The sequence below is a fragment of the Physella acuta genome, unplaced genomic scaffold (assembly GCF_028476545.2).
Source record: "Physella acuta isolate Inbredline_101_S28 unplaced genomic scaffold, ASM2847654v3 ptg000847l, whole genome shotgun sequence".
In the NCBI taxonomy this organism is placed as follows: domain Eukaryota; kingdom Metazoa; phylum Mollusca; class Gastropoda; family Physidae; genus Physella; species Physella acuta.
This window is the reverse complement of record NW_026732364.1, coordinates 4,644-31,369: the sequence shown is the minus strand read 5'-3', so window position 1 is coordinate 31,369 and position 26,726 is coordinate 4,644. Positions and strand designations below refer to the sequence as shown.

General features: G+C 39.0%; 1 protein-coding gene and 1 pseudogene across 1 annotated transcript; both read right to left on the bottom strand.

Moving 5' to 3' along the window:
- Nucleotides 1-11,740: 11,740 nt before the first annotated feature.
- On the bottom strand, nucleotides 11,741-11,886 carry LOC131952049 (uncharacterized; annotated as a pseudogene).
- A 3,338-nt stretch (nucleotides 11,887-15,224) lies between these two features.
- On the bottom strand, nucleotides 15,225-25,817 carry LOC131952048 (DNA-binding protein inhibitor ID-2-B). The gene is made up of 4 exons (XM_059314517.1): nucleotides 25,299-25,817; nucleotides 24,442-24,699; nucleotides 23,337-23,440; nucleotides 15,225-16,547 (listed from the first exon to the last, which is right to left on the bottom strand). The coding sequence occupies exons 1-3, from the start codon at nucleotides 25,425-25,427 to the stop codon at nucleotides 23,360-23,362; spliced, it is 468 nt and encodes a 155-aa protein (XP_059170500.1). The 5' UTR covers nucleotides 25,428-25,817; the 3' UTR covers nucleotides 15,225-16,547; nucleotides 23,337-23,359.
- Nucleotides 25,818-26,726: the final 909 nt, after the last annotated feature.

Genomic DNA, 26,726 nt, shown 5'->3' with positions numbered 1-26,726 from the left:
GGACAAATTTTAGAAATTTAAAATGGGAAGGGACACACACACCACATACACGTATATATATATATATATATATATATATATATATATATATATATATATATATATATATATATATATATATATATATATATATATATATATAAAGGCTTTATATAGACTATGTATATAATTATATATTATGAATGAATATATATATATATATATATATATATATATATATATATATATATATATATATATATATAGTATAAGCTGGATTAGTTTAATCCAGTAGACACTTTTACACTTTAAATCTAAGAGTGCTTAATTCAGATCCCTTTCCCTTAAGAATGGACGCATGGGGCGTTAACACCAAGACTCAGCCCACCGGCGCCCTCCACCCCACCCCCCGGTAAGCAATGACCAAAACCCCCCACGGTGTTTTCACAACCACGGCCCCCTAGCAGATGTGCAATACGTTGAATCTGATGACGTCACCTAATGTCAGGCTATATTTAGACGTAATGACCGCCGTCACCTAATGATCACGGCCATGCACGCAGGTGTTAGCCAGGTGATGTCTGTCTGTGTGTCAAAAGGGGGCGGGGCGGATTTGAATTATAATGACAAACAAAATATGACCATAAAAAATGTGTGTGCTGGTGGGTTAGGTAAGTCGTGCTCGGTGGGCGAGTATAGCAGATATGGTGGTGGTGGTGGGTGAAGTGGTGTCGTGTGGTTGAAGTGGTTTAGTGTAGTGTGAAAATAGTGTTTAAATTGTGGCTTGTATTTTGTTTAATGGTATTAGGGATAGTGATATGGCTTATGTTATGTGGGTGGTGTTATGTGGTTGGTGTCATGTGGTTGGTGTTATATAGTTGGTGTTACTTGGTGTTATGCTGTTTTTGGTATGTGGTTGGTGTACTGTTAGTGTTATGTGGTTGGTATTATGTGGTTAGTATTATGTGGATGTGTCATTTGGTTTGGGTTATGTGGTTGGTCTTATGTGGTTGGTGTTATGTGGGTGTGTCATGTGGTTGGTCAGTGTTATATGGTTGATATCATGTGGTTGGTGTTATGTGGTGTGGTTGGTGTCATGTAATTGGTGTTATGTAATTGGTGTTATGTGATTGGTGTTATGTGGTTGGTGTGATGTGGTTGGTGTTATGTGGTTGGTGTTATGTGGTTGGTGTTATATGGTTGGTTGGTGTTATGTGGTTGGTGTTATGTGGTTGGTGTTATATGGTTGGTTGGTGTTATGTGGTTGGTGTTATGTGGTTGGTATTATATGGTTGGTTGGTGTTATGTGGTTGGTGTTATGTGGTTGGTGTTATGTGGTTGGTGTCATGTGATTGGTGTTATGATTGGTCTTATGATTGGTGTTGGTGTTACGTGGTTGGTTGGTGTTATGTGGTTGGTGTTATGTGGTTGGTGTCATGTGATTGGTGTTATGATTGGTGTTGGTGTTACTTGGTGATATGTGGTTTTTGTTATATGGTTGGTATAATGTTAGTGTTATGTGGTTGGTGTTATGTGGTTGGTGTTATGTGGTTGGTGTCATGTGGTTGGTGTTATGTGTTAAAAGTGACGTCATGCGGTTAATGTACTGTCCTGTAGATGGTGTTGTTTCTAATTTTATGTGGTGTGTGTCCTGTGGTGTCAATTGAATGGTGTCATGTGGTTATTTTACGTGTGTGGTGTCTTAATGGTGGTGTCATATGAATGGTGTCTTAATGGTGGTGTCATATGAATGGTGTCTTAATGGTGGTGTCATATGAATGGTGTCTTAATGGTGGTGTCATATGTATCGTGTCTTAATGGTGGTGTCATATGTATGGTGTCTTAATGGTGGTGTCATATGGTTGGTGTCTTAATGGGGGTGTCATATGAATGGTGGTATTTGGATGGTATCTTAATAGTGGTATAATATTGATGGTGTCATGTGTTTAGTCGCTTATAGATAGTGTCATATGGATAGTGTCATAACATAGGTAAATGTGTCTCGTTCATACCTAATGTCATGTAACTCGTGTCATGTAGTTCTTTTAACACGACCTCGCTACGTGGTGTCTGTTTCTCTCGTGACTAGGGATAAGGTGTCTGGTGTCATATTCACCTCCTGATGTCATATGACCTGTTTCACGTCTTATACCTACAATGGTGTTACGCATAAGATGTCATTTGCCTGTTTTTTATGTCACGTTCTTAGTCCTGGTGTCTTAAAGCCGTGTGTGGTACGATGTGTCATTTGTCTGATGTCATGCTCCTAGTGTCATATGCCGTGTGTCATTTCTCTGATGTCATGCTCCTGGTGTCATATGCCGTGTGTCATTTGACTGATGTCATGCTCCTGGTGTCATAAGCTGTGTGTCATTTCTCTGATGTCATGCTCCTGGTGTCATATGCCGTGTGTCATTTGACTGATGTCATGCTCCTGGTGTCATAAGCTGTGTGTCATTTCTCTGATGTCATGCTCCTGATGTCATATGCCGTGTGTCATTTGTCTGATGTCATGCTCCTGGTGTCATAAGCTGTGTGTCATTTCTCTGATGTCATGCTCCTGATGTCATATGCCGTGTGTCATTTGTCTGATGTCATGCTCCTGGTGTCAAATGCCATGTGTCATTTGTTTGATATCATGCTCCTGGTGTCATATATCTTATGTCATTTGTCTGATGTCATGCTCCTAGTGTCATTTGGCCAAACGTGTCCTTGTATCACTGGCAGTCTTAGACACAGCTAGCGGTGCCAAAGCATGTAAAAAAAAAATCTGTGTCAGCTATTATAAGCACAATCGTGCCACGCGTTCCTTCTGTCTTTATCTTGTCAGCTGTCAGTGTGTAGCTCTAGTGTCACGTGTCTCTAAAACCCCGTCTCTAACCATCTCTGATGTCACGTCTCATGTGCACTGTGTCATTTGTGTGTTCGAATTGTTGTCGTATTTCTAAAAAAAAAAAAAAAAAAAAAAAAAAAAAAAACATTCCTACACATTTAAAATCTTTGACTTCTGACTACATCAAAACTACATTGGAATTTTTTACTAACACCCCCCCCCCCCCACCAAATTCCTAACCCCCCACCCCCACATAACCTCCGTATGACTCACATAACACGATCATCTCATTGATTAACTCCCCAGTCCAAGCATCGGATTTTTCTCGTTAACATGTGTGTGTGTCCCCTACCCTTCCCCTCCCCCACCCTCACACCCGTCAGAGTAGGCTTCTTCGACAGGTCCGGTTGCCATGACGACGCAATCAATAATTTCCTCGATGGCTGCCGGCATCGTGTATGTTGTGGGAGCTTGGAGTGGATGGTGTTAACGCCTACACAATGGCGGCCGGTCAATGTTTGTTGTTGTTGTTGCCTAGGTGATCCCTGTCGGGGGGGGGGGGTGGTTTAATGGGTGTTTAATGAAGTGGTTTATGGGTGGGTGGTGGGGTGTTTGATGAGGTAGCCTATTAGGTGGTTGATGGGTCGGTGGTGGGGTGTTTGATGAGGTGGCCCATGGGGTGGTTTATGGGTTGGTTGTGGGGTGGTTTAGGAGTGGGTTGTGGGGTGGTTTTTGGGTGGGTTTATAGGTGGATAGCGGGGTGGTTTATGGGTGTTTAGTTGGGTGGTTTATGGGTGATTTGTAGGGTGTTTGATAAGGTTGTTTATGAGGTGCTTTATGGGTGGGTTGTGGGTTGGTTTATGGGTGATTTGTAGGGTGTTTGATAAGGTTGTTTATGAGGTGCTTTATGGGTGGGTTGTGGGGTGGTTTATGGATGGGTTGTGGGGAGGTTTATTTGATGTTAGTTCAGTGAGTTAGTTGATGTGAAGATTATGAGGTGCTGGATGAGTGGGTGAGGTTGTTTATGGGATGGTTGTAAGGTTAGTTTACGTGTGATTCGACCTTGTGATGTGGTTGTGATGTGGCTTACATGTGGATAGTGAGCTGGCTGTTGTGAGTTAGGTGGGGTGCCTTATGGGTGTATTGGTGTGTTAATTAATGCTGGGTTGTAAAGTGGTTTTAATGTGGTTTATGATGAAGTAAATATGTATTTAATGAGACAGTTTTCGGGTGGCATTTGTGGTGGTAAAAAAAGGTGGGATGCTGGTTGTTATTATTTCAGATGTTGGAAGGCTAATGTATCAATTTGTTGTGTGTGTTTTTTTTCCGTGGTTAATTTGTGTATAGGTATATTGTTTTGTGGTTAACGGTTAGAATGTAAACAATACCTCTCCCTCCATCCCAGTCCCACCCCACCCCCTTTCTGCCACTAGACCACACTGTGTCGTCTCTAAACTGATAAAAAACTATTTGAATGAGTGTGTCCTGTATGTGGGTGGACAAGTATTTTGTGCCAGATTATATCAACGCAGCATTGTGGATGCTAGATGGATCTTAGGCCGACACGTCCCCTAAGTTGATCTATTAGGGCTTTTTAAGCAGTGAGGCCATACTTGTGCAACTAGGCCTATATGGGGGTTTGTGCCATCCTATGGCTGTTAAATGGAGCTTTAGCCATAAGGGTTCTACTTTAGCAATTATATTGGGCTTTGGACTAACACGCCCCTCCCCCCCCCCCTTCTAGTACTGTGAGATAGGGCTTAGGCTGACCGCCACTTATATGATCCATTAGGAGTGTAAGCAGTTAAGTCCCTATTTTATAACTACATGGGGGTTTGTGCCAACACCCCCCCCCCCCTGCTATGGTTGTTACATGGGGCTTATGCTGGCGCGCCCCTAATCTGATCTATTAGGGCTGTAAGCAGAAAGCCCCAACTATTTCAACTACGTTGTGCCAATACGCCCCGACTACGGCTGATAGTTAGCGCTTTAGGCGGAAACGCACCGGATGTGATATATTAGGGCTTTAGATAGAAATGCCCCTACTGTTGAAACCACATGGGGCTTTTGGGTGAGCCCGACACGCCCCCACTTAAGGCGCATAACTCTGTTTAACGAAAACCCGAGTTGTCTTATGGTAAACCATTGTCTAAATAGTCCTACAGTCTGGGTCGTCTTATCGCATGGGCCAGGCGCCATCACTAGAGAACATTATTCTAACGCACGCCGCATCACACTTACTACCTACTTTCGCTTTTTTACTCTCTATGTAGGCCCTGTAAAGTTGTCGTATGGGGCGGTAACGTTACTACACAAGAAAGAGGGGGCTCCATCGCGCCGGGTGACACCAAATCGAAAAATCGTAAAAATTCATCGTTATAACAGTGTTTTAGCTGGAAAATATGGTATAACAGTTGGTCGAGGGGTGACTTCAAACCGGAAGTGTAAACTTGTGAGAGGGGTGGGGGGGTGGGGGTCACACTCTAGTTTACCGGACCGGGTGACAACTGACACTCGATCTAGCGACGCCACTGTGTTTGGGCTATTGGCAAGACTTGCCGGATCTGTGCGTCTAGCTGTGTTTAGGGGGCCTAGTATCTATATGGGCTGTGTGTCTATATGGGCTTTGTGTCTATATGGGGTTTGTTTCTATTAAAGGTCTGTGTCTATATGGGCTTTATGTCTATATTGGCTTTATGTCTATATGGTCCTTGTTGCTTTATGGGCCTTGTGTCTACGGTAAACGGAAAAAAAGTCACAGGAAAAAAAAACACAGAAAAAAAGTCACAGTTTTTGCTAGGAAAAAAAGTCACAGAAAAAAAGTCACAGTGGAAAAATTTTATCGGAAAAAAAGTCACAGAAATAAAGTCACAGAAAAAAAGTCACAAAAATCTTTTTAGAAATATTTTTATTAATTTGTTAAGAATTGTAAAATTTTGTATGTTTATTGTTGTGGGTTGTATTTTTTGATAGCATAAATTATTTATAGACGTTAAAAGCATTATGATTTATAACAATTGTAAGTAAAAATACTCTAAGATAATTTACACAACATTCTCAACTTGTTACGTATTTATTTAAATACGCGGTAGAAAAGTTAATTATAAAAGAAATTTAGGCAAATTTTGCCGTAGGCTATTCTCTGGTCGGCCTCTCCTCAGTAGGCATTGTCCGAACATATTTTGTGTTGTTGACGTTACGCGTCAATGACAGCCTTTGAACCTTGTCGGCTTTCAGTTTTGATCCTAAGTTTTGTTATGTAATGAGCGTGATAAATGTGGGCAGTAAAGGTGGTTGAACTAAACATAACTATTGTTGCCATGAGTTGAGGGCAGCAAGTCAGATGAACTTACCATTTCACGGTAATTTAATATTGGTATTTAAAAAAAAAAACAGGATTAAAAACGTGGACTTTGGAGCATTCTATTAAACGCTACTAATCTTAAGTTTAAAATAATTACAATCTACATACTTCATACTAAATATTTTTAGATGAATTATAAAAATTCCTATGCTTATACAGCCTACACACACTACATTACATTTAATTAATCCTAAGTTAATTTGCACTCTCTGAATATTTAATACATAAAAGTATTAACAAGTATCATGCAAATATATATTTGTGACTTTTTTTCCTGTGACTTTTTTTCCTGTGACTTTTTTTCCTGTGACTTTTTTTCTGTGTTTTTTTTTCCTGTGTTTTTTTTTTCCTGTGACTTTTTTTCCTACAATCGTGTCTACATGGGCTCTGTGTCTATATGCGCCGTGTGTCTATAAGGGCTTTGTGTATATATGGGATGTGTCCATTTGAGCACTATGACTATGTGTCTGTGTTGGGGCATAAACCTATATTTAGTTCATGTATGCCTTAATCGTGTTATAACCTCAAACGTTTAATTTTTCTTCATCCTTAAAAAAAAAATCAATGGCCCTCCTGGCTTCAACCCTATCAGCCCCCTACCATGATCCGCCACCGATACAGTTTCAACCCGATTGCCATCAAGACGGCCCCGTGTATTGTTTGTCATGTGCCGACTGTTTACAACAATAAACCAACACGTGACGGACGCGAAGAGAAATACTTGAAGCAGGACCGACCAGATGTGCAGAGAAGACCAGACGCCCCAGTAGATAAAACACAATGATTAGCCACAATCAGCAAGGGCCGAGCCCAACAGCACGTGGCTAGCCTGTTACGTCATCCCACTAGCCGAACATCCCCTCCCCCCACCACCACCACCCCGCCCCTTCAACCTCATGTCCACTTGACTCAACAACGCTGACGATCTGGGTCAAACGTTTCGAAACGAGGCTGTACTGGTTTAGTCCGTGACTGGACGAATCTAAATCTAGAATAGTCTAGATGTAGTAGAAACACTAGGAAAAAAATGTATATATATATATATATATATATATATATATATATATATATATATATAGGGCCTATATATATATATATATATATATATATATATATATATAGTGTTCCTACTACATCTAGATTTTAATTAGAAACGAGGCTGTAGTAAAAACATTCGAAAATCTTAGAAACGATGTTTGAGACTTTAGGAATCAAGTAAAACATATTACACATGATGCCATATTTCTATTTGTAACAGAGTTTCTTCCAGGCATCTCTCCCCCGCCCCTGAAGAAATGAAGAAAGTCTCCCCCCCCCCCCCCCCCCCCCCCGATCGAAATCGAACAAATGGAATTTATACAGAAAATATATTTTAACCAGTGTCCGCCTCCTGTAAAATGTTGTCCGCCTCCCCTTTCCCCCCCCCCCCCGGAAAATATCAAGGGCCCCCTCCTTCCCGGAGAAAAAAAAAGTCTGGAAGAAACATTTGAAACTCTCAAGTTTACAAATGTTGCCATATTTCTACAATCTTGGGCCAAACGTGGGTAGTCTAGTGAAATTGATAGAGGATCATTGTTGTTTTACTTTGAACCTACCATAAAACAATAGAGCACAACCTTTTTAACACGCTTTAACGTTAGCCGATCACACTAGTTGTCTGCCCCTCTGTGGTCAAATCTTATAGCTCAGTTTTAATCCATTCATTATTCTTCTTCTTCGTTCTTAATTGTATTGTTCGAAGGGATTTCCTCCAATACAATTAATACCTGTCAACTTGTTAAATTATTGTAATGCGCCGTATGACCTGTTGACTCCTATTCCAGCCTGTTTTTCTTTCTGGATTTTTTGCTTCCATAGCCTTTGTCCATCAAAGAACAAACTACAAGGCAGGAGTTGCGGAGTTTTATGTCCTAGATGGGTTGCTGTCCTCGGCTATCTAGGGGTTCGAACTTGGAAATTCGGCTTAGCATCCATGGTGTTTACCGACTCGACATCGCCGACCCCAACCCATTTCTAATTCATCGACCCCCTCCCCTCCCAGGAATTGGTGATAAGTGTAGCGCAGACGACAACGCAATAATATCTTGGGTTCAATGCATTTAGGAATTAAATTATCGTTATATATATATATAGCTAATTTCAATAACAATAGTGGAAATGGCCACGAAGTAGCAGAACGGCGAGCCGATGATCCAATCGAACACTGCTTCCAAACAGAGTTTCTTCCAGGCATCTCTTCGGGGGGGGGGGGGGGTGGGGAGCTCCCCCGTAGAAAGTCTACCGCCCCCCCCCCCCGAACGAAATGGAATTTATTTATATATATTTATATAGAATTTATATACCAGTGCCCCCCCCCCCCCCCGGAAAATGTTGACCGCCCCCCCCAAATATCAGTCACCCCCCCCCCCCTCCGGAAAAAATAAGTCTGGAAGAGAACACTGCTTCCAAAACTTCAAACCAGATCTACTTCTTCTTCGTGCTTAATTCTAGTATTGGAAGGGATCCCCTCAAACACAATTAAGCATTACGTGTCAACTGGTTATGTGCCATACATACAGGCCGTTGACCCCGATTTCAGCCTGCTTTTCTTTTTGGATTTGCTTCCATAGCCTTTGTCCAACCAAGAACAAACTACAAGGCAGCAGTTATTTAATTTTTGGGATTTTCTCTCATAAATGGCTGTCCCCAGCTAACGAGCCTCACCTGCCCGAGGTTCAGCAACCATGAGCTAACCGACTCGACCACGCCGGCCCACAAACCAGTTCAAAGGTTGGTATTTCTAAGGTAAAGGAATTTTAGTGGTATCTAGTCTATTTGATGAAAAAAAAAATGTTGCTGAGTACGCCGATTTTAAAAATAGAGATATACATTATAGAGAGTTAATCTTTTTAAAGCTGTTAGTGGCATGATTTACATTCTGAAATATTAAAACATAGCAATTCAGAAATCGTAAAACTTGATAGCACCAAGCGTTCAAGTGCACTACAATAATTAAAAACCAAAAGTATAACTAAAATAGTTTTCAACTTAATCATCTATTCACTATCTTGCCCAAAACACATGGGAAAGATGAAGTAGAGTGCATCTGCTTCAAATACCTTGGCATAATGGAGAATGATTAGGTCAGTATTATGCCCGGCGGCCTTTGATTCCCTAACGTGAGTCAACTACCCCATCAGAGTTGGGTGAACTCAGGGACGTCTTACAGACTCGAACTCGGGATCCGAACACGAGACTTTCGGTGTTTAGAAGTCGTAAGCTCTACCATACGACCAAGTCGTCCCCTATTTTACAAATGCGAGAAGAAGTATTAGGTTTGTGGTCGGGTGGTAGCGCGCATGATTGGTTAACCTGAAAGCACCACGTACAGACAACGTTCTAATTAGTAGTGAAAAGCCCTAAATCAAACAACTGCTGCATTGCAGATTGTTGCTGTTTTTTTTTTTTTTTTTTTTTTTGGTGAATAAGGCACAAAGAAAAGCAGGTTGACGTCAGATTCAACGCAATGGCGTAGCGAGGTCGGGTGTCACCCCCAGAGGCGTAGCGACCCTTCCCAGAGACAATCTTTCAAACTTTCAATTTGCACCACCCCTCCCCCCCAAACTTTCGATTTGAACCCCCCTTCCTCAAGTTTTTCTCTATATATTTTGCTATTTTTTGCCTTGGTGTCACCCCCGTAAATGGTGTCACCCGGTGCGATCCGCACCACCCGCCCCCCCCCCTTCGCCCCCCCTCGCTACGCCTCTGATTCAACGAGCCATTTTGCACATAAAATGTTGACAATATGCTACATTAAATTTAGTTGTATGATGATGTTTCATCGGATTAATTTCATCGTTTAACAATAGTAATTAGATCTATGTATCATATTTTCCCGCCTCAGACATGTAATTTACAGCGTCAGTTTGCCTTGCATGTTCGTTTTAGTATTACAGTTTTCATCATCGGCTTGTGAGGACTGATACAGATTTACAATAGTAATACTTCTGTCTTAATTGTAGCCTACTTTCATTCATTTAAGATGGTTTACTTATACATAGATCTAATACAAAACGTCTAAATATAAAAAAATAAAAAAAAACACAAAAAAACACATGAAAATGCATTTTTTTATAATTTTTTATTTTTTTTTTATAATTTTGCCTCCACACAGTTTACTCCACTCGAGCAAGGAGCTCACTGTGCGGATAGGTCGCATTTTATTACATGAAAATTACATGAATTAGCATACAATGTACAATCAGTTTCACGTATTGATTCTTGTTTCTTCTTGTCTTTACTTTCTTGCCTTTAGACCAGGGGTCGGCAACCTGCGGCTCGCGAGCCGCATGCGGCTCTTTTGGTGTCGAGTTGCGGCTCTTCAGCTCCATGCGCAAATATTAATAATTATTTTATTTTCAAAACTCATAAAATTATTAGTTTGCAACACTCGGTAATAACCGATATAACAATAGATACAAACAATAAACATTCGCTATTCTATTAGAATATTTAGTTACTCCCTATCTCAGTGTACTTCCTATTACATTGTCCATTCCGAATTGAAACATTCATCTTCATATTGGATATCACAGAAAAACTAAACCAGCGAAGTGTAAAACTGAAAGGAAAACCTAGCCTATGTCTTGCTTGAAGAAGTGGTTTGTTTAGAGAAAAAAAAATACTTTTTTGTTTAATACATGATGAGCGGTAAATTACTTAATTACGAAAAATCTGAAAAAAAAATATCCTTATGAAACCAATGCTACTATTCAATCACTTTAGCATTAATGTTAACAAAATGAAGGATGTTTTCACTTTGAGATTTGAGCAATTCAAAACAAATGCAATTATTCTGACTTACATAGTAGATCCTCTCAACACAAATTCAAATGAGATTTCATATATTCAAAGCTATTAATTTTAAATTAAATACATATATAGAATGATATTTGTTTTGGATTATTTATATATATATATATATATATATATATATATATATATATATATATATATATATATATATATATATATATATATATATATATATATATATCCTAAACAAATATACTATTGACATAAAAATGTTAGTGGCTCTTTAAAACCCGGGTAATGTTGTAAATTGTAACTTTTGGCTCTTTCGTCTCAAAAGGTTGCCGACCCCTGCTTTAGACTTCAGTTTTCTTGAATCTGCTTTTCCGACTTGATTCTTGTTCCTTCCTGTTTCAAAATGTCTTTACTTTCCTTCATTTTGTCTTTTCTTGCCTTTCAGTATCTTCTATGATTTTGCTTCTTTATTTTCTCTTTTAATTTTGATTCTTTATTTTCTTTTATAATTTTGCTTCTTTATTTTCTCTTTTGATTTATCATTTCTTTATTGATTCCTATAAAGCTTTGAGGATAGGTTCAATGTTGTCGGGACGGAACATCCTACCTAAGATTGCTCCTAGGTAGGCGTCGTCTAGCTGAAAAGAATTGATTATTAGCCACTCGTATATTGAAGCCACCATAGTACAAGTACTAGGTGGCTCTTCTCGAGAGCTATGTGCAATCGAGGGATGTGTGGGCGCAACACCACACGATCTTTTGCATTCGATGCCTCGATGACCAACTTCTCAGCCCCGGTAGCCAGCCCTAAAACTAAAGGGGCTAGCCGACCAAATGACCAAGATTTATGTAGATCCATAACAGATACTACACTTTGATCTTAGCCAAAAGACCGAGAAACGATCCTGAAAATGTATAATTATATCAAAAGACATATTCGTTGATTAAAGCGGCGATTAAATACATCAGACTCTTTTTTTAGGGAATAAACGTAAAATACAGCTAAGTTGTTGAGCTTTTAAATTAAGTCAAACAATTTTAATTTCAGTCCATAGTAATTAGGCATATTTTGAATTTTATGTTTAAACTTTTTTTTTAAATTCTTCTCATTGAAGGTACGAAACTTGTTTAATACTTTTAAGAGGGTTTATATGTATTTTGTTTAAAAATTATTTTAACAAGAAGTTGTCTCTCTTTTAAAGGGAGTATACTTATTATTTAAACCGCACGAGTCAGATGAAGTAGATTTCAATTATTTCAATGATCCCGACATATTAGCCGATATTGTACTAATCACCACTATGTGCAACCAGAGTTTCTTCCAGGCATCTCATCGTGGGGGGGGGGGGGGGGGGGCGGGCCTGTGGGGTGGCGGAGCCCCTCCGAAGAAAGTTTACCGCCCCCCCCCCCAAGAAAAAAAAAGAATGAATGAAACATAGTGTCCAACAGCTCTTGTTTTCCCACACGTGAGTTAGATACCCATCACTATCAAACTAGTACAAAACAGGGGCGTAGCGAGGGGGGGGGGCGGGGGGTGCGGACCGCACCGGGTGACACCATTTAGGGGGGTGACACCAAGGCAAAAAATAGCAAAATATATAGAGAAAAACTTGAGGGGGGGGGTGCAAATCGAAAGTTTGAGGGGGGTGCAAATCGAAAACTTGAGGGGGGGTGCAAATCGAAAGTTTGAGGGGGGGGGGGTGCAAATCGAAAACTTGAGGGGGGTGCAAATCGAAAGTTTGAGGGGGGGGGGGTGCAAATCGAAAACTTGTCACCGGGAAGGGTCGCTACGCCTCTGGGGGGTGACACCATTGAGTGCCGCACCGGGTGACACCCGACCTCGCTACGCCACTGGTACAAAATTAAATTTAATCAAGCTGTCAATAATATCGTTGATTCACTTAACACGCAAAAACCTAAATGGGTCGAAATTCTAGCTAAGAGGTTTAATACAAACGGACACAAACAAACAAACAAACCACTCCATGGAAATCGTGACGTAATATGAAAAACTTGTAAAATAAAAAAACCAGCTGGTTTATCCCCATCTACTTTCGTTATCTTGAACAATCACGGAAAACCACACTTTTAACAATAGCACCATTGGAGGCGGGGGATTGTGGGTGGTAGCGTAGCCGGAAGTAGAAAATAATATATGCAGAAATCGAAGTAAATTTTTGTTATTACTTATTTATGAAGTTTTTCATCCTTGCTTGTCAAAAAAAAAATGTATCTCGAAAAAATTAAAGTAACGTACATTGTTAATTATTAAACCGAGTTCAAAGTTCGCAGATTACCCAAGTGTTTGTGTCATGTGACCTTACGTACTGGACCACGTGACAGTTGTTTTTAACTCGACGTGTATCCGGAAGTTTGATGTATCATACGCGGAAGTGGAGAGGATAAGAAAGTATGATGGGGACGGTGGGGGGGGGGGGGCTGTATTGACTGTATGATGGGGACGGTGGGGGGGGGGGGGGGCTGTATTGACTGTATGGTGGGAGGGGGGTGCTGTATTGACTGTATGGTGAGACGGCCGTGACAGACACCACCGTGACTTGAGACCCAAAAAAAAAATATAATTTCAAGTCACTGACCACAATCTAACATCTGGACGTGGGGGGGGGGGGAAGAGGTGACCGGTGGGGACAGCCCCCGCGTTCACCCCGACAAACAATGGGACGTGGACAAACACTCGCCCCCAGCGTCCACTTGCGCTGGACAGATTTGGGACCCACGTAATCAGCTTGCGGATTAGGGGAGCGGATTATAGTTCAGCTCCGTGAAAGTAGGATTAAAGTAACCTAAGTAAATGAAAGATTTTTTTTTTACGGTAAATTACAAAAAAAAGGATTATGTATAAGCCTAAATGACAGCAGGACTATGTGAACCCCGTGCAATTAAAATATTACCAGCCTACATCCAAGTATTAGGTTTTCAAATATAAGCATTAGTTACGTAGAAAGTAGAAAAAATCTGTGAAAGATGAGTTACAATAGAATGTACACAAGTAGATATATTAGAGTTTAGAAAAGTACATGGATTACAGAAGAATTTATAAAAAGTAGATGTATTAAAAAAGTAGAATTTTCGGGAAGTATTGTAGTTTCAATAGAATGTAGAAAAGTAGAAGCATTACGGTAAATATGAGCTCGATATTACACCAAACACATTGACTCCGCGGTTTATAATACTGCACATTATATTAGATGGCAGTAGGTGCATCTGTATTGGGACTTGCAAGGGATAATAGTATTATTGCAGAACTTGAGTGAATGAATTGTAGTCAGTGTGGGGGGGGGGGGGGGAACTTGAAATTTTCGGGGGACGGATACTGTTAAAAGTATATATTTTCTATATGAATTCCTTTTCGTTCGGGGAGATGCCTGGAAGAAACTGTGGTACACCGAGAAGCTTACGAGGGCCCTAATTTGCTGCCCTGTTAGCCTTCCCATAAATCCGCCACCGAGCATGTTTGATTTTAAACCGTGTAAACAGTGTTTCATTCAGATATTTTTCTCCGAATGGAGGGGGGGGGGGAGGGGCACTTGGACTTTGGTTAAAATATATTTTCTATATTTAGTCCAGGGTTATTGGACATGTTCCATGGGTGGGGGCGTGGGTAGCAATTGGACACAGGTTAAAGTATATATTTTCTATAAATTTTCTTTATGTAGTCCAGGGTTATGGATATGTTTCATGGTTGGGGGTGGGGGGGGGGGGCACTGCCTAGAAAGAAATTGCTTATGTTTTAATTTTTCATTATGATTTAAACACCACGTGACAGAGACAATGTCCAGATAATTAGCAAACGAATGGCTGACAAGGTTTCCAAGTGGCTTGACTACAAACAACAATAAACCAATTAACTTTTTTTCTAAAATTAAAATAAAAAACCTCAATAAAATGAACATGTGTTAACCACTTAAGATTCAGGGGAAGGGCAGAGTACTTTCCCTCTAACAAAAGTTGGGTCTTCAATTATTGTGTTTGTATCAACTTCCTGATAGGGTTTTTACTAGTTAGAAGCTCTTCTAAGTGTCTTGAGTATAATCTAAGCAACCAGCTTTAAGTTATTAAACCCTTAACCTCAGGTCAACTTGAATGACAGAGAAAATACTGTGTGTTAGCCACTTAAGGTATCATCACATCACGTACAATAAAAGCCACTCAAAAAAGTTAAGTATACCATCTGGTACATAGTATATACATACATACATAAATATATAAGAATAAAACTCGTTTATGTGCATTACAATCTTGTTTTAATCACAAAATAATCTTTTTTAAGTATAATAAATGATTATAACATAAAATAAAAAGCCTTCTGTAACATTCACGTATAAAATATACATATATAAAGAGTGTAGAATAAACATCTTAGATTGCACACATCTTTACAATCAGGATTGGTACAATCGTACTCAACTGATAACACATACATTCATGTCACAATCATAGCTACAACCATACTCCAAACTCAACCGCAACACTTTATACATATTCATATACGCAAAACACAATCATATTTACATTTCTTCAACCGATCTTACCACAATCATCTATGTACATTTTGAAACAATCAACACACCCTTACATAATTAGCTGTGTTTTACACAACACACCCAGATTATGTACCACACACTTCAGACAACACACCTGACACACCCAACACACATCTTGACCTCAATTCAAATTTTAACACACTTTGTAACAATGTACAAACTGCCCTTGTGTGACCTCGCATAAAACAATTTTTATTTCTCTCATCTGTACAAAATATTTATTTAAACCGTAAATTAAATTTAAGGTAAATTAAATTTACAATCTCGTATTCACAATCTATATTTAGATTTTAAATCTATATAATTTTTTTAAAGTCAATCTTTTTTTAAAGTCTATTTTTAAAGTCTATCTCTCTCTACACTAGCCACAGAAGCAAGAAGTATTGCAAAAATCTAGTATCACATCGAATACAAACTACTTGACTTAACTTTCTAAACACTACTCCATAAAAAACATTACAGTTCACATAAAAAAAAATCTTGAAACTTCCAAATTTTTTTAATCCTTTCGAGTTGAAGATTTCCTGTTGTGTCTTATTTTTATCACAAATTGTTCATATCAAAGTGATCCCCCATTTGTTATTTTCACGTCTCCAGTTCAAAGTTCATGTATACCTTGTCAGGTGTTAAAGACTGAATGCACCATTGTTTCTATTGTCACAGTAGCTAAACCTCCCTCCCCCCCCCACGCCGTATTTTCTCCACACCTCCCACAACACAGCTGTGAAGACATCAAGAGTGTGGGAAAACTGTGTGGGGGTGGGGGTCGCCTCACTGTTCCTGATGAGAACCACTGAACAAAGAAAAAGTCACGTGACCCATGGATGACTGGAGAGACGTTTTTTTTTGCTTGAATCTGGAGAGGGTGACCATTCAGAAGAGACAGGTGACCACTTCACGTAGACAAGCACCACACAGATGGTGACGACAATGGTGTGTGTGGGTTAGGGGGTGTGGGGGGCGAGTGTTGGAAGGATACATCACAGTAGCTTTCATGGTTCTGGTGAAGAGAAAGATAAAGAAAAATCGTTAATTTATTAATTTGATTATTTTCATTAATAAACATAATTAAATTAATTAATCTACGGACAACTATATTTAACCTAATTTATTTTAATTAAAACTAAACCAGTGAAGTTTTAAATACACATCTTGTTAGTATGGAGTTAGGGCACAACATTACAAGACACGTAGATATAAATGTTTATTGTTAATTGCCAAGATCGTACATGGTTTAACAAGTAGAACGTATAAACAGCGGACGTACAAGTAGTGATGCAGAAAAACAAATTCCTCCCAAACCATGACATAATTAATAATAATACAGCTACACCCTGTTTTGGTAAGCAACGCCCTTTATATGGTATCGCTATTAATTAAATCGCGTCAAATTGTACAATTAGGCTACTAAGCTTTATTTTAAATGTTATTTCCTTCAAGGCTAATGCTTAGTAATTTTTTTTCAATACTACATCGTCTAAAATAAAATATGTTTACTTCTCGAGAAAATTAATCTTAAGTTTTATTCCTATTCATAATGTAGTGTTTGCGTACTACATTGGATATGCTACTACTAATCTATATGAACTTGATGCTATTGTAGTGTTTGTAGCTACATACGAGAATAGTATAGGCTACTAATCTACACTTGTCCAGAACTTAATTCGAAATGTCATTCCCCTTAAGCCTTAAAACTAAGCTTGTGTGTCTGTCTATATTATTACATAAATAATAGTATAGTGCTTTGCTTGTGTCTTTCTACATTATTACAAAGACAGTATAGTGCTATGCTTGTGTCTATCTACATTATTACATAAACAATAGTATAGGCACCTAATCTATACTTGTCTGAGGGCTTAATTCGAAATGTCATTCCCCTCAAGACTATGCTATGCTGTGTGTCTGTCTATATCAGAGGCGTATCCAGGTTTTCGTTGTAGGGGGAGCGAAAATAGCAAATAGAGGCGCCGAATTTTTAACACGTTCTATATACGTGTATTATATATATATATATATATATATATATATATATATATATATATATATATATATATATATATATATATATATAATTACTAGCTGTATATCATTACTTCGCTATGATGAAAAATAAATTGAAAGTAGCACTCTGAAGATAAAAGAAAAAACACACAATGTAGGCCGACAAAACAAAAATTGTATCAATCTAAACAAATATATATATATATATATATATATATATATATATATATATATATATATATATATATATAGGCTACACTACAACCAAAAACAATGAACGTAACACAATCCGTTTTGTAATTCTTGTAAAAAAAATTGCTTACAAAATAATTCCTGGGAAATTATTTAAGACAAGTGTAATAGGGGAAATAATCACTCTCTTAATATAAATATGTATATATCTACACATTTAATTATAAATGACAAAGCAAGTAAACAATTACTTAAGAATATAATGAAATTGCTTAACACTATTCGTGTTTACAAAATGTTTTTGTCTATAATCAAAATTTAATATATCGTCATCATAAATGCTAAAGTATTACAGCATAATGAAAGTTTTTAAAATCAGAGTTGGTATAAAATCACGCTTTTCGATAATCTAGAAAAACATTCGGAATAATGGCCTTCATTTAATTAAAGTTTGGTCGTTTAGTTCAGTTCATATATTCTTATTAACTACTGCTTCCTTGTGTTCTTTAAAGATCATTTTTTAACATAGTGATAGGTATGGGTTAGATCACTGTATTGATCACACACCTTTTTACTGGTAATTGCAAAAACAATATTCACGGAGTTTTACGTTTAAAATGCTAATTTTCTGGCGGCATGGTACTTTGGTACATCATTACGCGTTTTTCTACATGCACTTAACAGATCAGTTCGGGGTGGGTTGGGGGGGGGGGGGGGGGTTCAACTTCATTCACCACTGTCCATTCACTTTAGGTCAATTATCCAACCCAGTGTATACCTAGGTGTGACATTAATGTCGCTCTACACAATTGTGGTGGTGAGGTGTGTGTGAGGGGGGGGGGGGGGGAGATAACCAACTCAGAGTGAACATAGCGTCAGTTTTTAGATGACTGTTCTAAACATACATATATATTACACAAATATATATTACACAAATATATATTACAGAAATATATTTAAATAAGTACCAGTGGTATTATGACAATATTTTTTTACAGATGGGTCCATGGGGGAGGGGAGTTGTAACTGTTTCATATAATTTGTAATCGTAATCACTATCGCCCAAACTGTAAGAATACTACTACTTCATCGTGATGACATTGTTGACCTAGTCAAAATTTCCCCACCACTACGCAGTTTGCTCATAAGTAAATTTAAATAGAGGTGCCACATCAGTTGTATTTGTTTCTGTATTGTAATTTTTAAAAAATTAATCACACTATTCAAACTGTATATATAAAGTAATTATGTGTGAAGTTTTATGTATAACATTTTCTAATTCAATTATTCGTAAGCAAATACATTATACAGTTGCCTTAAACTTAACACCCCTCTTACCAAGTGGTACTACCGTAGAGGTTTTTTAAACATTGCGATGCATCGTAATGGTTATTTTTAGTATGGCAAACTGATGCAGCTGTTAATACGAGTTGTAAACGTAGACACTACTAGACTAGTACAATAATGCTTAATTGCTGCATGAAAAGAAATCTTGTGATTTACATAGATGTGCCGACCAAAAATATTTTTTAATAGATATCATTGTTTAAAACTTTGAGTTTAAAAAGTTTCCAAAAAGGCGCCACTTTGCTGAAAATGGCCAGAGGGGGAGCGGCCGCTCCCCCTGCTCCCCCCCTGCGTACGCTACTGGTCTATATTATTACATAAGACAACAGTATAGTGCTTTGCTTGTGTCTGTCTACATTATTATATGACAATAGTATAGTGCTTGTTTGTGTCATTACGTAAGAAAATAGTATAGGCAACTAATCTATACTTGTCTGAGAACTCAATTCGAAATGTCATTCCCCCTCAAGACTTAATGCTATGCTAGTCTGTGCAACCCGCATCAACGGCTGAACAAACCAGGCACGGTAGAGGGAAAAAAAAACCCCGTAGCTCTAGTGCTGACTGATGTTTGCTATTAAATAACAACAGCCCAGGTGTTTTTCATGTCATAAACACCACGTGTCCTCACAGGACCTCACACGTGTCCTACCAGGACTCCACCACGTGTAGGACTTCAAACCGTGCCAGGACATTTACATTACTAGTCCCCCCCCCCCCCACCTCCACGCAAAAAAAATTTGACACAAAGTAGAAAAAAAATATCAATTTTCATTTAAAGACTCCCACCCTTTTAGGAGAACTATGCTAACAAATTAATGGTCCTTAAAAAAACAGGCAGTACATCCATCAATTACGTAACGACGGATGTTTACCAACACGACCATGATAAACAAGTATGGCATGGTAAGCCGAACCCTCGCTTCACGGGGGAATTCCCTGTTTTATTTTTAAATTTTACAGCCACCATTGATTATTAAACTGAGATCTGTTTTAATTTTTCATTAGCTTAAATTTTTTTTTTTTAAATAATTGTTTGCGTTTTATGAAGGAATATTTTGAAAAGAAGTTGTAAAATTCAGCACTCAAATTAAAGAAATAGGATGAAAAGGATAGTTAAGGGGGGCGGGAGGGTGTGGGGGAGACCCGGTGAACACCTGTTCAACAGTAGTTTGAGCAAAGTCCCGCCTCGCTTGTCGACTGCCGGCGCCAGTCTGTCTGGCGAGGAAGGGGAGAGAAAGCATTCCCACAATCTGAGCGCAGCTGTGAATCCGTGTCCCGTCGCAAATGTGGCCCCACTCAATTCACCAGCTAGCGAGCCTGATGACGAGGGCTGTTGATGATGCGTCCCCCCCCCCTCCCCCAACCTACTTTTTTTTTTTAGTTTCGTTAGCTTAAATAATCATGGAATACATATTTTTAATACGGTGATAACGAAGCCGATTAATTCTATAGGATCTTAAGCAAGAGAATAATGTATTCAAGTATGTTATTCGTGAATCAGTGTATTTGTATACCCGGGTGTTAGCCGCCCCAGCTAAGTTGAAGGTGTACGTCTACAGCGTATGATTTACATACGTTATTGGGCTAATCCTAACGCTAACGGTTAAAGTATCGATATCACAATACTAAGCAATGCAATGTGGATGTAGGAATTATGAGATTATACGCGGGTCAGGGATAGTGACCATTTAGTGTTTAAGCGGAGCTTAATATTGATTTAAGGGGTTAAATAATTATCGATAAACGTGTTAGGGTTAACGGTATCGATTTAAATATCTAAAGAGCGATAGAAGTACTGATCATCAAAAAAGTGAGGGGGGGGGGGGTATTTTTCTTTTAAAGAATGGGAAGTGTAAATATCTCACAAAGAATGTTTTGACAAATTAAATTTCTATAGCCCATTTTGTATTTATTTTTGTGTGTCCCCCAAAAGCCAGGTGGGGGTCGTTTGACCCAAACAATGGTATGCGATTTGGTCCAGGTAGCCGAAGGTGGGGGGGGGGGGGGGGGTCGACAGGTGTGACGTTACATACCACAGACAAAAGGCCGGGATTAAAAACAGTCTTTAACACCAGGAAACAATCAAACGGTCCCACGCCATTGGGACGGGTCTAGGGGGGTCTGATCGATTGGACGGACCCACATGGTGGGTTGTATCGATGAGGGGTTGTGGATAGGGTTGTTTGAGGCTGTGGTCTGGTTATGGTTAGGGTTGAAGTTTAGGACTATCAGGGTTAGGCCTAGCGGTAGATTTAGTGTAGGACGTTATTGAGACGTTGTTAGTAAAAGACAATGTTAGGGTTAGGTTTAGCTAAGGACTATTTTAGTGAGAGGTTTGTAGTAAAGGACAATGGTAGGATAAGGTTTAGAGTAGGACTATTTTAGTGAAAGGTTTGTAGTATAGGACAATGTAAGAGTTAGTGTTAGCCTTAGCCAAGGACTATGTTGGTGAGAGATTTGCAGTAAAAGACAATGTTAGGGTTAGTGTTATGTTTAGTTAAGGACTACTTTTAGTGTTAGGTTTAGTGTAGGACTATTTTAGTGAGAGGTTTGTAGTAAACAACAATGTTAGTGTTAGGACAATGTTAAGTTTGAGGTTTGTAACATTAGGGTTAGTGTTAGCTTTCAGTTAAGGGCAACAGATTAGGGTTGTTGTTATGTTGTTAATTTGGTTTGAGGGGGGGGGGGGGCATAGCTTCTTAATGTAGGTGGAGACTGAACAAAATCATTTTAGGCATAGTATTCGTTTCAAAGTATTTTTCATTTTTTTTATTATTATTATTTTTTTTTTTGCAAAGGATAGTTTAGAGTTTAGAGGCTAGTATTACGTTTATAAATAGTACTAGATATAGTTAGTATTAGGTTTAAGATTGCTGTTAAGATTCATTATGTTGAGGTTTGTATGATTTTAATGAGACAGCCAAAGGTAAGATTTAAATTTTCGATCTAGAGATAACCCCATAGACACAAGCTACATAAACATGGCTATGATTAATCTACAACTGAAGGAATTTTGTTTGCGCTTTTAACATTTTTTTCTTCTTCTTCTAAAACTTGGTAAATAACCAATTAAATTAGTTATAATAACCCGGCCACCTGCTTTTAATTACGAAAAAAAGTAAAAAAAAAACGAAACAAACAGCAGATCAACAGTAATAATGAGGACCAGACAGCGATTTCAAAACAGACAATACAAATGTGCACGCTACTCAAGACACCTGCCATTTTAGAGAGGGGGAAGCTAAAATGATATATCAAGGTAAACAAAGGCACAGGTGTTAGTTGTGACGAAAAAACCTTCCTGCCCATGTAGAAGGGTGGGGGGGGGGGGAGGAAAAGGAGGGTGGGAATGTTTCTATGTGTACCCACAAGTCATGTGACACACATCTAAGTTTGCCTAGATCACGTGTCAATATTTAGCCAGAGGGCCCGGATGACAATAATGCGGTATTATCTCACTTATGTCAAATCTTCCACCCCCCACCGTTCCCGTCCCTGTCCCCTTAGTTTAAATATATTGACACTGGGGGATAAAGGTAGTGGGGACTGGGTTAGGACTAGACAACGGGCTAAACGCAATCATTAAACCTGAGTTAATGTTGATCTAGAGGTGAGGGGGGGGGGGGGAAGACCTCAGAAATAAAATATAAAAAATATACCCGGATTTTTTTTCCATAAGACGGGGGATTGTAGGGTAATTGTAGGCATTAGGCCTATGGGGATTGTAGGCTAATCGTGGGCATTAGGCCTATGGGGGATTGTAGGCTAATCGTGGGCATTAGTCCTGTGTGATTGTAGGCTCATTGTGGGCATTAGGCCTATGTGTGATTGTAGGCTCATTGTGGGCATTAGGCCTATGTGTGATTGTAGGCTCATTGTGGGCATTAGGCCTATTAATAGCGTGGAATTAACATCTGACAAGCCGACTATTATATACGTCTTTAAACTTAAAGGTTATATATACGTTGAGAATTATAGTTCACGGTCCCTTAATACATAAAGGCACCAACACACTAATTAGCGTAATTGTTCCACACACAGAGTTAGGCTTAAATTAGGTTTAGGACAAGAACAATGTCTAGTTAGTAGGTTTCTATAATGAGAACCTCGACCAAAAATAATTCATGACATTTGGATGACAGTATGTCATTTTCAAGTGACATAATGAGTATGTCATTTGACTGTGACATTTGATGTATGTCATTTAAATGTGACATTTAACATATGACATCTCAGTAGTACTCACCATGTGTTTATGAGTGGAGTATTTCACTTAGAGGGTGGTCTGATGTCACAGTCTCCCGTCCTTGATATCAAATCATCACTGAGTGAAGTGGCGGGGGATGACATCTGTAAATGTCAACAACATTTACATAAGACAGTGTAAAACTATTGTACATGAGGAACCAACACAACTTACATAAGACTGTGTAAACCTACAACGTATTTTATATGTGGAACCAACATAATTATACAAGGCTGTGTAAAACTACGACATATTTTATAGAAGTAACCAACACAACTTATATACCAGTGTAAAATGACGACATATTTTTATAGAAGGAGAAGACAAATTATATAAGTGTAAAATAACATTTTATAGAAGGCCAACATATTTATTATACCAGACCATGTAAAAACTAGATCTATAGCTATGTTAAACTGGTACAGATTTTACAAGGATTACATTTTTTTTTAAGGAACATCACATTAGAAAGGGATTTTGATTCAAGACACTCAGATACCAAGTGTTTTAAAAATATAAAAAATCTTGATTAAAAATCGAAAACATTTGGCGTGGTAGAATTTTACTGACGGATGCATAATGCATTATTGTAATTCAAAAGTTTCCCGTGTGAAATCTAGCAGGGACATGGATTAGTAAAAAAATAGTTTATGAATATGTTGTAGTTAATGATCAATTTTAAACTCAAGTTAAATCAAGTTGATGAAATTGGTATTGGTCGTTTGGTTTTAAAATGTTAATATTTTTTTTAATAGCCAACCATAAAAGACATCACGCATTTATTTCTTTAAATTGGTCGCAAAACAATGCCAACCTCTAAAATTGACATCGTAAACCTCCCCCCCCCCCCCCCCCCCCCTCAAGAAGTGTGACCTCCTTTATGGACGATCCCTAATTAAAATTACTGATACATCACTGCTTGTACGATAAAATGATCATTTATGGATAAAGTTATGGGCTATATGATAACACGTTGGTTACATAGTGGGTACGTTATGGTTAAACAAATGTGTATGTCGATATCTATAGTGTATAGATTCAAAAATATTCGGACGTTTGTATGTACTGAATTAACGGTTTGTGTGTTGTTTCGCAATTTACCCACCTGAAACTCGTAATGTGACGCGACAATGTTGTCCAGTGTCTTCTCCGACAAGGGCTCTCTCGAGGAGTCGGTGACGAACTTGGAGGGGAAGGATGACGTGAACGCCGCCGTCGTGGTGAGGTTGCCCTGACCGTCGAGCTGGAGCTCCAGGTCCAGGATGTAGTCGATGACGTACTGCATGAGCACGGTGCCGTCGATGTTGCCGGACTCGTTCCTGGGGACGTCGGGGACCATGTCGCTGAGCTTGAGGAAACATTCCTGCGAGGGGAGAGATAGACAAAACGTGAGGAGGCTGTCGAGGGAGGTTTATGGTAGAAAAACAACCGAGGGATCGAGGTTTTAGGATAGGGAGTTTTTATTTTTTTCCTCAATGCCTAGAATTCCAGAATCCGCGTCCAATCGATAATTCCGGCAAACACGCAGCAGCCGAGTGCCTTGGTCGATGGCAAAATGCGGCTTAGCAGAGTCGGTTAAAACAAGTTGATGTAGTTTGACGCTTGTGTGAATATATAATGGTTCTAGATCTAGATCTATAATCTCTATTTAGATCGAAGTTATGCGTAGTGTAACAAAGGTCTTTACATTAAAATCTTAATCTACAAGTGCATCCAATTTATGGTCATACATACATTTAACAATAGATAACATTAACAAGTTTGTAATCGATGATAATCAATACAATTTTTACTTAAGTTGTAGGTATGTATTGCTAAATTTGTAGTAGAGTCTAGATCTAGATCTTGTAATAGATATTCTAGTATTTAAGCAACTGGATTATCTATTTCTAGAATCTAGTACCAATTTTGACTATTTTAAAATGTAAACTAAATTAAAAAACAAAATACTAAATCTAGTACCTTCATTTCATCGCTGAGATTGAATTTCTCCCCACGGAACTCGATGCTAGCTGCCTTCATGATGTTGGCGTCTTTCTTCACTCCAAGAATGCTGCCAGTCCTCGGCCTTTCTGTCGCTACGGCTTTCATGCTCGTGCTGGAATCGATTGATCTCTGCCGACTGTTTGCCAAGTGCTGGCAATGTGCAGTGTGGCTCAACTTCCAGGCGGGAGGGAATCAGAAATCGATTTTTGTCTGGCACTCACGGGGCTACCGTTAACAAGGCGATGATGTGGGTGGCTTTAGACGTAATTTAAAATCTGTCTTGCCGAACTGAAGTTTCACAATTTTTTTTTCTTTTGAAGAATATAAGAAACAGCCAAGCTAAATCCAAATTAGAATAATTTTAATCCAACTCAACACTTAACACTGTCCGAAATTTGCGGTGGTGGTCAGTATACGACTCGTGTACATCCGATGTTGACATCAACTGATACAGACGCGAACAAGAGGGACCACTTTATTTACGTTCACGTCTGAAAAAATTCCCACACGCGTCGTCCGTATCGATTGGCTCCGCCCAACACGCGAGCAAACTATTGGCAAAGTCGCGACGCGCGGCCAATGAAAAACGAGCTCTCGCGATCTCTGCCTAGGGAAGCTCCGCCCACTACGTCACGTTTCTAAAAATAAAATGAAAACGCCTGTGTTCAACGTTGCGTAGTTTCCCACGATGTTTAATGAGGTTCGGTATTTTCAATACACATCCCGACCCTATCTGCCTCTAAAATACATATTAAATGTATTCACTTCATAGAAATCTCCTCCATAATTATATATATTTTTTTTTATAAAACACCTGACGAGGCCACTGGTTTCAGCCATGTTTTTCAAGTCTTAACACATCGCGCATGCACCTGTGCTGTGTTTAGTAGATTTTTGCGTAGCGTGCGAAATGGGCTTTGACACGTGGTAAATTGCGCTGGGGGGGAACCTGGCCTAACAGTTAGCCCAGACTGACTGGCGCCGGCCCCGTGACGTCACGCGTAGCGCTTGGGAATGTTTTTTTTTTTTTCTTCTCCTCTCTTCGCTTTTTTTTTTTTCGGCTGGCGCCTGCTAGACTGTCCCATACCACCAGTGGACTGTCAATCAGACACTACATCAAAGGAGCCGACCCCCAAAACTGGCCCTGATAAATTGCATTAAAATTGGTCGCCTTCGACTCCCCCTACCTTACCCATCGGCACACCTGTGAATTTGCATAGCCGGCTACAACAAAAAAAAAAAAAAAAAAAAAAGGGAGACTGGTACTTTTTTTTGTGAAGGGTTTACTTACGGGGGATAATAGGGGCGCCAGTCGGGTCCACTGTCATGTCACATCGTCCACTCGTGGAGGGGGTGGGGGGGTGAAGTTCGATGGAGACATCCTGAGTGTGAGAAATGTCTCAT

Coding starts and splice junctions, on each gene's coding strand:
- LOC131952048 (XM_059314517.1), bottom strand. CDS start 25,427: ATGAAAGCCGTAGCGACAGAAAGGCCGAGGACTGGCAGCATTCTTGGA. Junction 24,700..25,298: donor ATCTCAGCGATGAAATGAAG/GTACTAGATTTA, acceptor CTCCCCTCGCAG/GAATGTTTCCTCAAGCTCAG. Junction 23,441..24,441: donor CGTCACATTACGAGTTTCAG/GTGGGTAAATTG, acceptor TGACATTTACAG/ATGTCATCCCCCGCCACTTC.